General features: G+C 36.1%; 1 protein-coding gene across 8 annotated transcripts in view; it reads left to right on the top strand.

Annotated features, from left to right (window-relative positions):
• Positions 1-13,661, top strand: part of LOC119835409 (triple functional domain protein) — an 89,893-nt gene that overhangs the window by 3,641 nt on the left and 72,591 nt on the right. For all 8 annotated transcript variants that reach the window (XR_005288044.1, XM_038360179.1, XM_038360176.1 and 5 more), the window contains 9 exons: positions 559-782; positions 999-1,102; positions 2,243-2,394; positions 2,687-2,907; positions 4,000-4,080; positions 4,220-4,417; positions 4,521-4,643; positions 4,810-5,001; positions 5,427-5,596. Coding sequence is in view for 7 of the 8 variants with exons in the window: in XM_038360179.1 (XP_038216107.1) it covers positions 559-782; positions 999-1,102; positions 2,243-2,394; positions 2,687-2,907; positions 4,000-4,080; positions 4,220-4,417; positions 4,521-4,643; positions 4,810-5,001; positions 5,427-5,596 (1,465 nt within the window). In the remaining variant the exon portion in view is untranslated. The remainder of the gene's footprint in view (positions 1-558; positions 783-998; positions 1,103-2,242; positions 2,395-2,686; positions 2,908-3,999; positions 4,081-4,219; positions 4,418-4,520; positions 4,644-4,809; positions 5,002-5,426; positions 5,597-13,661) is intronic.

Raw genomic sequence — 13,661 nt, 5'->3', positions numbered from 1 at the left:
CTTTTGTTTTCTATGTTATTTAACGAAACCATCCCGTCTTTGCTTGTTTTGATGTTAAAAGGATTAATTTCATAAATTGTGAAAGTGTAAATGTAAATATAGTTTATACTCTTAATTTTACGATATACATTCATATAAGATTTACATAATCCGAAGTTTTATTATATACTTATTCGTGCACCACTAACGAGTGGCAAATTGCAACTGGTTTTTAATTATGAAAGCACGAAATATGCCCCAGAATCGCGTTGTTAACATTATAGTACTATTTAGTTTTTCGTTCAAAACAGTTCAATTTTCAATATAAATAATTAATTCATAAATAAACGTAAAGCCAGTGATATGTTAAGCGACTCTTTATAATTGCGTCTTGTTTTGTTATTTTTTGTGTCAGTGAACTTGTTTTATCGAACCTTTATTTTGAGTGTGACATCTGTAAATCCGCACATGGTCAGTGTGGCGGATTTTAACCTGTAGCTTGAAAAGAATCCTGTGTGACCCTCACACAGGACATAGTGAACAAATATGTGCCGTTGACGACGATAATGCAAAATTCAGGCGAACGAGTCCTGCAACGCCTGGAAGCAGCTGAAGCCGCATGTTCCGAAGCTAGCGGCAGTGGCGGCGAGTCGGCGTTCCACTGCGGCTCGCCGAGCGCGGTGCGCGCCCAACTGTCGGCGGTGCGCTCGGCGCACGCGCACGCGCACAAGCTGTGGCAGCACAAGAAGATGCAGCTCGACCAGTGCTTCCAGTTGCGACTCTTTGAACAGGACTGTGAAAAGGTCTGACCGTTATTACTGTACATTCATTTATCATTTTCCTCCCTGTATGGTGATCAAATTCTCTTTAGAGCTTCCTTATTTCCGTATTAGTTACTTGATCAAATTCTTATCTTTGGTTATAATAAATAATCTGTTTATTGGCATATTCTTGAAAGTGTTTAAGTTAGATGAGATTACACATCACTGGCTTTACGTTTATTTTTCTTATTTGTTTAGATGCTAGAATGGATTGTCAACCATCGCACAGCTTTCTTGTCGACATACGTTGAAATCGGAAGATCGTGTGCTGCTGCCAAACGCCTTCAAGAAGAACATGCTAGGTAAGTAATTTGTGATCTAAACATTATCCAATATTGAGTTTATTCAGTTAGATAAACTCTTATTAAATGATTGTATAACGATGGTGGGAAGTGGATAGTTTGTGGAGAAATCATGACGTTGCGGTCAATTAACTTCCATTGATAATGTATCCTGTGAAGATGTTGTATGCTGAAATTATAGAATATCCTGTTCCTATATTGATTAAATATTCATATATGGAATGTTATCGTAATTTGTAAGTCTATGTTTAGTAGTCACAAATTATGTAAAAATGTAATTTCTTGAAACGAGTATATACAATTGAAAAATTTTCTATTTTAGAACAGTACCGATTGATGATATCATATAATTTATTCCGTAAAAAGACCATTATACTACAATGATTATGTTAACAATATTGTTATGTTATAAAAGATATAAGTATTTGCATTGATTACATTATTTACGCTCCGATAAATATTGAGTGTATTAAAAATGAAAGAAATCGTCCGTAGTACTATCGAGTTTCCTGGGTGATCGTGAAATGTTTTTTGTTTGATATTAATTTACACAAGACCTTTTATATACTTATTTGAGACTTTTATTTAGACCAAGACCAAATGAACAGTATGTGGATCGTTTGGTTATGAAGTGTATGTGGATCGTTTGGTTATGAACTGTAGTGAATTCCAATCACTGTGGCAGAAACACAACATTCAATATTCGTAGAATTAAACCACCAAAAACCTCTACCTTGTATGTCTTGCACTTATGACCACAAAATTTTGATGAAAGTATAATGATACGACTTACCGAACTGTACTATCTAAAGAGTATCTTTAGTTTCTACATATGGCTTGTTAATAACTGGTAACATGGAGTTTATTACCTAACACGTAATGCTCCATTGTTTAATTTGTATTAATAGTTAATCTTATTAAATTCTTAATCGTTTGGCGTTACAGAAGGGTGGACAGTGTCCACGTTATACACGTATATTCATATGAGGACGAGGACAATAGTTGCCCGATAAGATCTTGCTGAAGAACAATTGCGAGATTGAATTTTAAATTTTATTTTTATAGATAGATGTGTAATATGTTAAAACATACTAAAATAAACAACATACTTATATTAAGTTAAACCGTTTGCTTCGTTAGGTTCGCAGCAGCATGCACGGGCGGTGGTCGGCCGAGTGTGGCTCGAGTGACGGCGGCAGCGCGTAGACTGGCAGACAAACGACACTACGCAGAGACTCAGATTACGTCGCTTGCCCATAGACTTGAACGGGCTTACAAACAACTGTCTGCAGGTCCGCTAGCTAACATTTCATTTGATTTTTCGTCGTCATCTTCTCCAAAATCTTATATTTTCAGTACAATCAATTTAATTTTGAGAAAATTGCGTATTCTTATTTTAATGCTATGTGACATGTACGCATGTGCGTGCCGCCCTGTGTACCGACAGAGACGGCCCTCGACAGTTGATTCGTTGGTTTTATAAATGTGTGCGTGCGTCATTTTACTTATTAGTCTCCTAAAAAGAAGACAACAATTCCAACCGATGCAACAATACTCCGTTACACCTTTAATAACAAAATGCAGGTCTAGAGGAGCGTTCGGCGGTGCTGTCGCTGTCGGTGGTGTTCCACCACAAGGCGGAGGCGTACGCGTCGGCGGTGGGCGGGTGGGGCGCGCAGTGCGCGGTCGCGCTGCAGCTGGCCACGGGGCAGGGCGGCGCGCCGTGCAGCGACCCGCGCGCGCTCGAGCAGCACGCGCAGCGGCACCGCCAGCTGTACGAGCACATGTGTCAGGCGTACACCGAGGTATGATAGCTGCAGCGAACAGAACACTCGCGCACAATCGACCCGATAAAACTAAAAAAAAAAATAATCAAAAGTACACTTTGGACAGTTTATACAAAGATTAGTGGTTAAAGTTTTATAGTTTTTTTAATTAAACAAAGATCCCTTTGCTCGGTTAAACCTGTGTAATAGGTATCACTCGTCCGTCCATTTATTGACACATACAGATAACTTTTCCCACTTTTTATTATGTTATGTATGCATGGGGCAAGATAAAAAAAAAGAAGGAAGAAATAATGAAATAAACCGGCCAATGACTGCGTGTGTGTTTGATAGTGTATGAAAATGTATGTGTTATATATTTATAGATGACTCTGCGTTTTAATTTGTAATTCGCGTAGGATTAATATTTTCTCTGTGCAATGTTTGTAAGAAACAAGAAACTATTTGTAAGAAATTTTTAAGTGTTACAGCTATTGTGTAAGAAGTCTCCTCAGTTCTGCTAGCGTTAGAGACGGGGAATTATATTTTAAAATGATGATTAGTACTACTATGATACCGCGAGAGAGCTTTTTGTAGATGATAGTATCAGAATAATCTTCACATATAAATTACTAACTCATAATTTATATGCATTTGTTAGTTGGTGTACTAGTTAATTATTGTGTGAGCTTACATCTGATTGATTTAAATTGGTTAAAGTGGAATGACGATTGTTATATTGAAAATAATTAGTACTAGTTATAAATTTATTACTATTTAGAATTTATAAAAACTAACGACGGTAGACTCTTCATATATTTTAATTGTTAATAAATCTGGATTCATTGTGGTATGTATGTTGATAGCATTTACTCTAAATTTACATAAAAAAATATTTGATTTCATGATCTGACAACTTTTCAATGTCAAGGAATTAAAGTAAATTAAAAAAATAATTAAAAATGTTATAAACAAACATTCACTAAATGTAAATAAAAACCTCAAATTGCTTATGTAGTCAATGACATATCTACCAATATTTTATTATACAATTGTCATTTTGTTATATAATTTATATATAATTTTACATTATCCAGTGATATATGTATTAAGCTTACTCTTTTATTTCAGGTTCATTCAACAAGCAAAAAACTGTTGTACCAACTTGATCATTTAGTTCAAGTTTGCCATCAGACAGATCCTGCTGATATGGTAAATAGATTATTTTTAAGAAAAATTCAACAATAAATTAGATTATATAAGTATTTTTTTATATATCTCTTGGAGATACTGATGAAGGAAAATTAATTAAATACTATTTTTTTAAGAGTGTTTTCAATTTATTCAACAGAAGGATGGTTCAGTAAGTTCAGCGGTCAGCAGTGGAGGAGATCCAGCTGCTGACTACAGTTCCGGCGCTAATCATGTTCTCGCTGTCATACATCAGATTCTAGGGCATCATAGAGCACTGGAGGCTAGGTACCACCAGGCGAGACTGAAGCTGCACCAGCGTTTGGCTTTATTGCTGTACAAGGAAGATTGTAGACAAGTGAGTCTGAATAAATTTCATTTTATTCTTAATTTTTTCTATGTTACCTTTGTTCATATATTGAAGATGTACGCATATTCATTCTGTATATTTATTCAAACAGGTCCTGGACTGGCTTACCAATCACGGCGAGGTTTTCCTTCAGAAAAACACGGGCATCGGTAGAAATCTACATAAGGCGAGAGTTTATCAGAAATCTCATGAACACTTTGAAAATGTTGCGCAAGTAAGTTAAATCTCAATACTATTATGAAGCAAAGAAATATTATTTTACGAAAAACGTCATTAGGCTCTCATTAGATACACAGCTGTTCTTTTTAATCTTCCGTTACACAGTATCCTTTTCGTTCGAATTTCTATGTAAAGATTAAAAGTACATATGTATTCAACAGAACACGTACACAAACGCCGAGAAGCTTCTGTCAGCGGCGGAGGAGCTCGCGCGTTCCGGCGAGTGCGATCCAGAAGAAGTGTTGGGCGTGGCTCGCGAGCTGGAAGCGCACGTGGCGGCGTTCGCGGCGCGTGTTGATAGGCGTCGCCGCAGACTCGATCTTGCCGTGCTGCTGTATACGCACGAGAAAGAGGTTTGGAGAACTCTTCGTTTTTTTATTTTATTGAATGACTAAACAGGATAAATCTGTTTTAGAAATGACTAGAAAAAGAGAGTGTAGTTCTTTGCTCTGGTGACAATGCATATTCTAGTTATTTTCATAGATGTTGATGTAATTTAATATTCGTGGTAACTTTTTATGGTAGGGTAAACTACTCCGTTTATCGTATCGTACGTATCGCGTTCTGGCACCAATCTGTATGGCTTCCTTTTCTCTCAAGCACACGGTAGCGGTAGGCAGACTCCTCTTTCACTCCAACCCACGACGCTAGCCGACAGTATTGTCACATACAAGTGATCCCGATATGGGCACGCAAAATTGCCAGTCAGTCGGAGCGCTCTCGAAGGTCGCACTGCCGATGAACGAATGACAACTAACGCGACGTACACGGCCGGCAGCTGCTGCAGTGGCTGGAGACGCTGCGCGGCGGCGGCGGCGTGTGCCCCGCGGACGACAGCCCGGAGGCGGCGCGGCGCGCGCTCGAGCAGTGCGCGCAGCACCGCGCCGCCAGCCTCGACGCGTGCGCCGCCACAATCGCGCAGGGCGAGGCGCTGCTGCAGGACCTCAGGTATTTACAACTAGCTGCGCCCCGCGGTTTCGCCCGCGTAACTCCGTATCCCGTAGGAATGTCGCGATGAAAGTTGCCTATGTGTTATTCGAGTTGTCCAGCTATCTACGGACCAAGTTTCATTGCAATCGGTTCAGTAGTTTTTGCATAAAAGAATAACAAGCATACACAGCCTCACAAACTTTCGCATTTATAATATTAAGTAGGATAGTAGGATTATTGTATTAATGGTGTGTGATTACTACAACGTATGAAATAAAGTCGCTTTCTATGTCCCTATGTATGTTTAAATCTTTTAAATTACGCAACGGATTTTGATGGAGTTTTTTTTAGTGGATAGAGTGATTTATTTATGTCAGCTCAGGGCTCTGTGGGCTGATTATGTCTTCTATATTGGGCATCTTAACTTCGAGCAGCAAAAGACTCAAATGGAATTTCACACTTTTATTTAAACTCACAATTATAATTAAAATCACTAAATTTACAGAAATCACTTTACGTCACTTCCTATAACAAATTATAACTCAAACTTATGTCAGGACTCAAATAGACACATCCGCTCGGCACGAGATCAAATAATTGAAAGCTAGGTTAAAATAAATAACTAGGTGTTCCCCGCGTTTTTACCTACGTAGTACCTGATGCTATATAGCCTCTAGCTTTCCTCAAAAAAAAAGGTGTGTGTGCGATTCACACAAGATAGAAGTGAAACTTCAGTAAATCGACAAAAGAATAAATAAAATAGTATGTATATTTCTGTCTCATTCTTTGCCGGCTTCATTCTACACATTTTTGTATTTGTGTCTCTTACCTGTCGTTTTTCCGTTGCATCAGGTTTGAAATCACAACGATTCTAAAGAAGTTTCACTTCAATATGCTCATAGAATTTGGTTAAGAAGTTATCCATTACAAATTTAAGACAAAATAACGTGAGCCGGGACAGTTAGTACATGTATAAGTATATATAGCTAGTTATTTCTTATACATTAATAACTGTTTCCTTTTATACGCAACCAGCTGTTGCCCGCGGCTTCGCAAGCGTTAAAATTGGAAGTAAAACCCCTTTTCCAATACCTAGAAGATTTCCTGCTATCTTTGAAATGTCATTATAAAACCTCAAAAATAACACTGTTCCTCCATTACTTAATGGATTATTATACATTGAAACCTTCCTCTAGAATCACTTAATCTCTTATAAAAAACCCTGTCGAAATCTGTTGTGTAATTTAAAAGATCGAAGCATACAAACGGTAGAAAGCGACTTTGTTTTATACTATGTAGTGATTACTCGATCAGTCTTCTGAACTTTTCTAGACTTTTGACTGTTGTTAAATGTTTTTTAGACATCTTGTTTAAACGCTCGTACGTTAACCATTGTAACAAAAAGTCAATTAATTTGTGTATTTGAAAGCATATTTTTTGGTCCAAACAATTGAAAATCATATTATTGATGTTATATTGTAGTATCTGTTTGGATGTTCCACGCCTATTGAGCAGATTTTTTTTATATTTGTTGCATAGGTACACACATTGGGTTAAAAACTCACTAAAATGTAGTTTACATTGCTACTCCTAAGAGCTCTCAAGATCTTTCGCGGATAGCAACAAATGATTCACACTTTTTTTTTATTTTAAACCCGATTGAACTCGGCAGGAGATAGTGGCGAACGGTTAGGTTATAAATTAATTAACGGTGACAAATTAACTATACGCTACTTCAAAGTAAACAGTTGGGATTTTAATTACCAAAGTATTTTCGATATTATTTATTACTAGCGGTCCGCCCCGGCTTCATCTATGTAGGGATTGATTTGATGGCATAAAAAATTGAGTTTGATAAATATATAGCCTATAGAACTCAGTGATCGTCTGCATATATATCGGAGACAATTTTGAAATCTCTCCCGTAGTTACTTACTGTTATAGATAATTCGTTTTTTAGCGCGTTACATCAAACGAACAAACAAACGAACTCTTCAGCGTATAAGTATAGATTTACAGCTACCTAGGTGTCCATAATACGTTTATCTTATATTATGATATGAGAATGTTCAGTTTTATGTTACGTAAATGTCAGCAGTTCCCATTATAGTTTCGCTCTATTGAAGCAACGTATGCAAATCTCGGAATACTTATCAAATTACGTATTGACAGGCACGCGTTAGAGTGTAATGTTATTATATTTATCTACAGTTTCACAAACAAACATAAACGTTCTCATTTTAAATTATACAGCCACTATTTTGAATTAAATAGTCATGTTAGTTTGTTAAAGTAAAAAAATCATTCCTTACCTCTTTTTAATCAAAAGTTTCATTAATTTAAAAGATAATTATGAATTGTTGTAATGTCAAATGTAATATGTTACAAAATAGTTCAGCAGACATCAAACCTATAATAAGTTATATTAAAATGCAAACAATACTGTGTTGTCATTACCCACGGGACATTACACAATGGTATGCGACCCAATTTCTAAGTCTACATAGCAGATGCGCTACTCGGTTTTCACTGAAAATGTATCGGTACACGCGATCCTCGCTGTTCCAATATTTATTCACGCATTTCGAGAGTCATTGTTAAATTTGTATCTTTCCTCTACAATGTGATGTATTATACGATGTGTTTCGATATTGTTTTCGGTGTGTTCTTTTTTTCACACTGTTATCTAATTCCAAAACGTTTTGTATTCGGGTACCCCAATACGAATAGGCCGGTGATATTAGAAACTGGACCCTTGAACGCAGTCTGAATGCCATTGTTGCACAAAGTAATCAACTAAAGAACTACGGTCGCAGTTTTGCTAAGCATGTTGAATTTACACTTCGTATTACGTCCTGATTTCGTTTGTGGTCACCTATCTACTTAGTAAAAATACAGTCACATGCCATTAAAGGTAGAGGAACTCGTCACGTTCCGGCGCATACGCAGAGCCCACTCGAACGCGTAAAAAACTGGATGTTTCATTTCGAGTATTATCACTTAGATCTCTAACAGCTTCTTAGATCCCGGTGATTTGCTAGTGATTTCACTACCTGTCACACAGGGTTTAAATGAAGGAAATTGTAACTCAATAGATAGAGATAAATTATGAGGCTAATTAATTATGAGAAATTATCAGTATTAAGAAAAAAAAAGAAAAGACATTTTAAAGGCATGCCACATAGAATAATTACAAATAATATATAAGTTTTGAGTACAAGGGAAACTAAAAAAAAGTTAGTTTTAGTTCGTTTTGACATAAACATAATACACAAATTAATTTGTTTGTCATTTTATCGTTGTGAATGTAGTGATTGCTATTTTACACTTTGAAGTAGATCTCTCTAGAAAACATTAATGGAATTTGGAAAATTTTTGTTACTTATACATAATTTAATATTTACTTTTCCTTCTATGTGACCCTATTCATGTAATAACAACTTATAAACAAAATACTAAGTAGCAGAATGATTCAGGCCCGGGTGAATCGTTTACCGTAACAGGAAAAGTAGTTGTGGTAACGCTGGCGCCAGCCTCCTTAGGGATGACTGGGAACGTCTTTCCCTTTTATGTAGTAAAGCACGATTTGATTAGCTTATTTTTAGACCAGGTACTAGTTTCAACCGGTTATACTATTGTAACCAGTGTAATTATAAAACCGTTGAGCGTATTAAAACATGCCTTAGATTTTATGGAAACGATATATTTTACAAATTTGTATACCATTATTCGAACAATTAATGCATAGTTAATAATATAGAACACGTATTACGAATACTGCACAGTGAATTACGCAATGTAGCATTTAATACCTTAGTAATCCAGTCACGCTGTCTACGTACACATTAAGAATCTACAATGCTATGAAATACACCGCCGAAACGATACTTTCCTTTCTATTTGTCATGTAAAAACGTTATTATTGCGTGCGTGAATGAAACAATAAAATAACAGTTAAACGTATGAAGACGTTTTATTAGTTGCTACTTACTAATTGAATGATCGTCGTGTACATAATAAGTAGTTTATGTGTTTATGGCAGATTTTGGGTGGCAGATAAATAAGCAGTTATGGATTAGTATTTATAGTAAGTTCATAATTTTCGTAAAACGAGGCATACTGATTTAATTGGGGACCTCAGTCAAATATAGTTATATATTTTTTATTATTGTTTATTATGGTGAAATCCTTACATTACTTACATACTACACTTGTATTGTATATACTAGTTAATTCTGTAAACGGTGTCTTCTTAATAACACTCCAAAGTAAATATTTTAGTTCCATATACTAGGTTTGTGTTTGTTGGATCGCTACGTCGTACGCAATAGAAAAAGCTCTCATTTATAATTATAGTATTTGAAATAAGAACTTCAATTGTTTCGCCCTTCAACAAATCAAACGCTCTATTATATATCGTTCTATTAAAGGGGGTTCGCATAGTGCGCGATTTATTGTATTTACCGGCAATGGTATTTTGATTCTCGGCAAAGGCGAAGTTGTTATTAAAAACAGCCATGTGCGAGTTGGTTCACATTTTTTGTTTATTTACCACTAGCTGTAATCCGTGACGTCTCTCGTTTGGTACCCGGTTAAGAAGCAGCTTATGTGTTAATCCAGGCTATAATCTATCTCTGTGCCAAATTGAATATAGATACGATTAAGCTGTCCTAGCATGGGTAGCTCAGCGGTTTAAGGCGAATGATGACATTTTTTTTTTACATTGTGGATCATCCACAGGCTCGTTAAACGATCACATCCGATTGGTTAAATTATTGGTCACTTTGGATCCCAAAATAAAATACAAGTGTGCAGATAGTCATAATTTACTACTAGGAAATTTTGAACAAATTATTGCACAGTACCAAGGTCTAGATTGACATGTTTCTTGTCGCGTAGCTCTTTACTGAACTCAACACTGAGTTTGTTAATATATACAGTAGCTGCTAGCAACTGGTTGAGACACTTGAAAAGCAGCACTTAAGTACGTTTTGAAGCGCGGAGTCCATACAACGCTTCCCCTCGTTTCATATATCAACATAGTTGCGTCTGCCGACATAATATTATACTCTATTGAGTTTCTGTTATTATCTAATGAACAACGTTTATCACTGATCATGGTTACATATGTCAGACGTCGTGTATGTATCAATTAATAAATGTTGCTACCAATTTTACTCCTACAATTTGTCCAGTAATTTGTAACTGACCTTAAGAATAGTTTCCTTTCTAGAAATAAAATTAACAAATTGTTTTTCTCTATAAGTCAGTCAAAATGTAAATAATAAGTTTTTAAATGACAACAGATAATAAAAAATAGCAGTGCTGTCGGTGCAGCCGAAATTTAATAATAAACAAAAAGCTAGCTGGATTCAAAAGGCATTACCAGTTTTTGAGTGGTCGCTTTTCCACGAATGCGATTAATTTTCTTTCGTAAACGATTGTAAGATCGACGAGACGCCGGTCGTCGGCCAACGCACAGCGGGCCGTGTATCCCGCGCAGTCCGCTGCCGGGGAACAGCGCGGAGCGACGTCCACTCTGCGACTTGTGAACGCGCGTGGTTATCGGTTTCGCGCCTATACGACATTTCGAACGTACTACTTTTTGTCGTTTTAAATTAAACTGCGTGCCGTTGTCCGACTTAAATATTATATTACGTATGGTGATGTGCAAGACGATTTACTGAATTTTCCTCCATAAGTTGAATTTCTTCCGTCGTATGTCTTTGAACTTTGATTTTTTTTTTGTCAATGAATTAATATGACGCATTATTTTTTAGATTGATATGTTGTATAAATACCTATCTTAGGAGTAAATAACTACACACAAATATATATTATATTTTTATATAAATGTTTATTATAGTTAAATCATTCAATGTGTAAAAATATTGTGATTTAATTGCCTTACGGTTCAATAAGAGAGTTCACGCATGCATTAATATATATTTTTTTCTTTTTTATTTGAGTACTACAAATAAAATATTTATTGACAAAAGAAACTTCGACCTTCAATAGAGATTAGGGAAAGGACCCCTCTGATGATATACTACCGTAGGTATGATTGAATTTCCGCCGACTGGCACCCCAAAACATCAACACGTAATTATAACGAGGGTCTTTTAGTATAATGCGATACGTTTCTATCGAAACCCACAAATTACTGATGCGTCTCAGTGTATACTTATTTATACACCATTTTAAAAACTACACAAAATTAATACAGGGGTTATTTATATGTACTATACAATATTATAGAAGTAAAGTTTCTGACTATGCATGTTTGTAGGAGCTAAACTGATCTAAATCGCGCATCATAATTCTTTTAGTAACTGTCAACTATATATGTATAGCTGTTCAGGAGTGATATTTTTTGTATCTCAGTCAACCCGAATGAAGCCAGTGCGAAAGGCAAATAGTAGGTTTAACACATAGATTTTTAAAACAAATAATTTTGTACCACATTAAAAAGGTACAACAACGAATAAATTTCTCAAATGTTCAAAATATTGTACTCCAACATTGGCCAACTGTCTGTTATTAGTCTGCGATATCGTTTTTATTGAACCCCTCCTGGCTAGTCTTGGTCAATATTTGCGAAAGTCTGTTCTTGCTACATTGCTCTCCCCCGGGAGGCTTATTGTTAGTATATGAAGCTGGCTCGGTGTTTCATTCTTTGGTTTTTTTTTTTAAATATTCAGACAATTTTCCTATACCTTATGAACAATAGCCGTCCCATACAAATATCGAACTGAAATAAGAAATATTGGAATGGGACCAACGTTTCAACATGAGTAATGTACAGTTCTATTCAAAACGGACGAGGCCTCTATGTAAAGGTGCATAGAACATGTCTGTTGAACAGATCGATTCTTCCTCCAGACTGATCTTTTCAAAGAAAGCTCGCGTCCTCTTAAAGTAATTAAAGGTTGACTTGCTCATAGAAATATATGGTTTTATTTTTGTTTGAGGAAGTTTTATAGGTGTACATGTACACGTATACGGCTAACTTCGGGCAGCTATTATATCGGGTCTACTTGCACAGTTGCCGGGAAGTTGACAACAATGGCTGATGGGTCGCGACTGATTTAAATTGTCTCACAATCGTTGTTTCCGGCTCGCTCCTACGGCTAAGGACAGACGCATTCGGCGGGACTTCGCCGCGTCTCCCTCCGCCCCGTGGGACCCTAATACTCCCACACCACCCGCAATTGTTCTGCTGTTCATAAACAGCTTTACACGGAAAATTGGAAAGAGTATTAAGAAGATATCGATAAGAAAATTATCAAAATAAAATTCTTCGATATAATCAGTCTAGTGTGACCTTTGTATTCTTGAATAGCGGATCGCTGTGAAATCCGAACTCTCTCACGGCTACTTCGTTTCGGTTTTATAATAATTGTATTGCCCACAGATTAAGCCAATACTTACATAATTCTCTGGCTTCTTCACGCTATTTCTCAAAATCGTCTCGTATTTAATTTGTTGCAAAATCTCTAAACGAATATATAAAACGCAAGTGTACGCCGTGTTAATGTCTCTACAGCATTTAAATTTATTTTAACATACTTAGATTTTTTAAACAAGGCTTTAGTATATAATTTTAAATGTTATATTCGGTTTGACGGCAATCATGCAATTAATAATTGCATAGTACCTGCATGTGCTGTACCTACTTAGCTTCCTAAGTGAAGAGTACTCGGTTCTCCGCCAACCCTGCATAATTTAACATTTTAAAGCGACCCTATGCGCTCTCTTCAACTTTTAATAACGTCACTTAACTCTTTCCTATATTGAACCTGTCTCTGAACTCGACATCGCTCGGCAATATTAAATTCTTCAAACTTAGTTCCCAATAAAAAAGTTTTATCGGGTATCAGCTCTTCCAGTTTTTTTTACTAGATATGAAGGTATGTCATCTATAATATATATTTTGTATTTATTTAATGTTTTCGTATTATTAATAAGTAGCATTTAGTGAAATCAATCCAAACGCTAATGTAAGTACTACAACTATGTGGCGTGTCTCTTTCTTACGTGTTCCTTCTTTTCAACAGTTGCAATAAATAATATTTTATTCACT

Source organism: Zerene cesonia, chromosome Z, assembly GCF_012273895.1.
Source record: "Zerene cesonia ecotype Mississippi chromosome Z, Zerene_cesonia_1.1, whole genome shotgun sequence".
Lineage (NCBI taxonomy): Eukaryota > Metazoa > Arthropoda > Insecta > Lepidoptera > Pieridae > Zerene > Zerene cesonia.
Note: the sequence above shows the minus strand (reverse complement) of the source record. Positions and strands in the feature narration are given on the sequence as shown.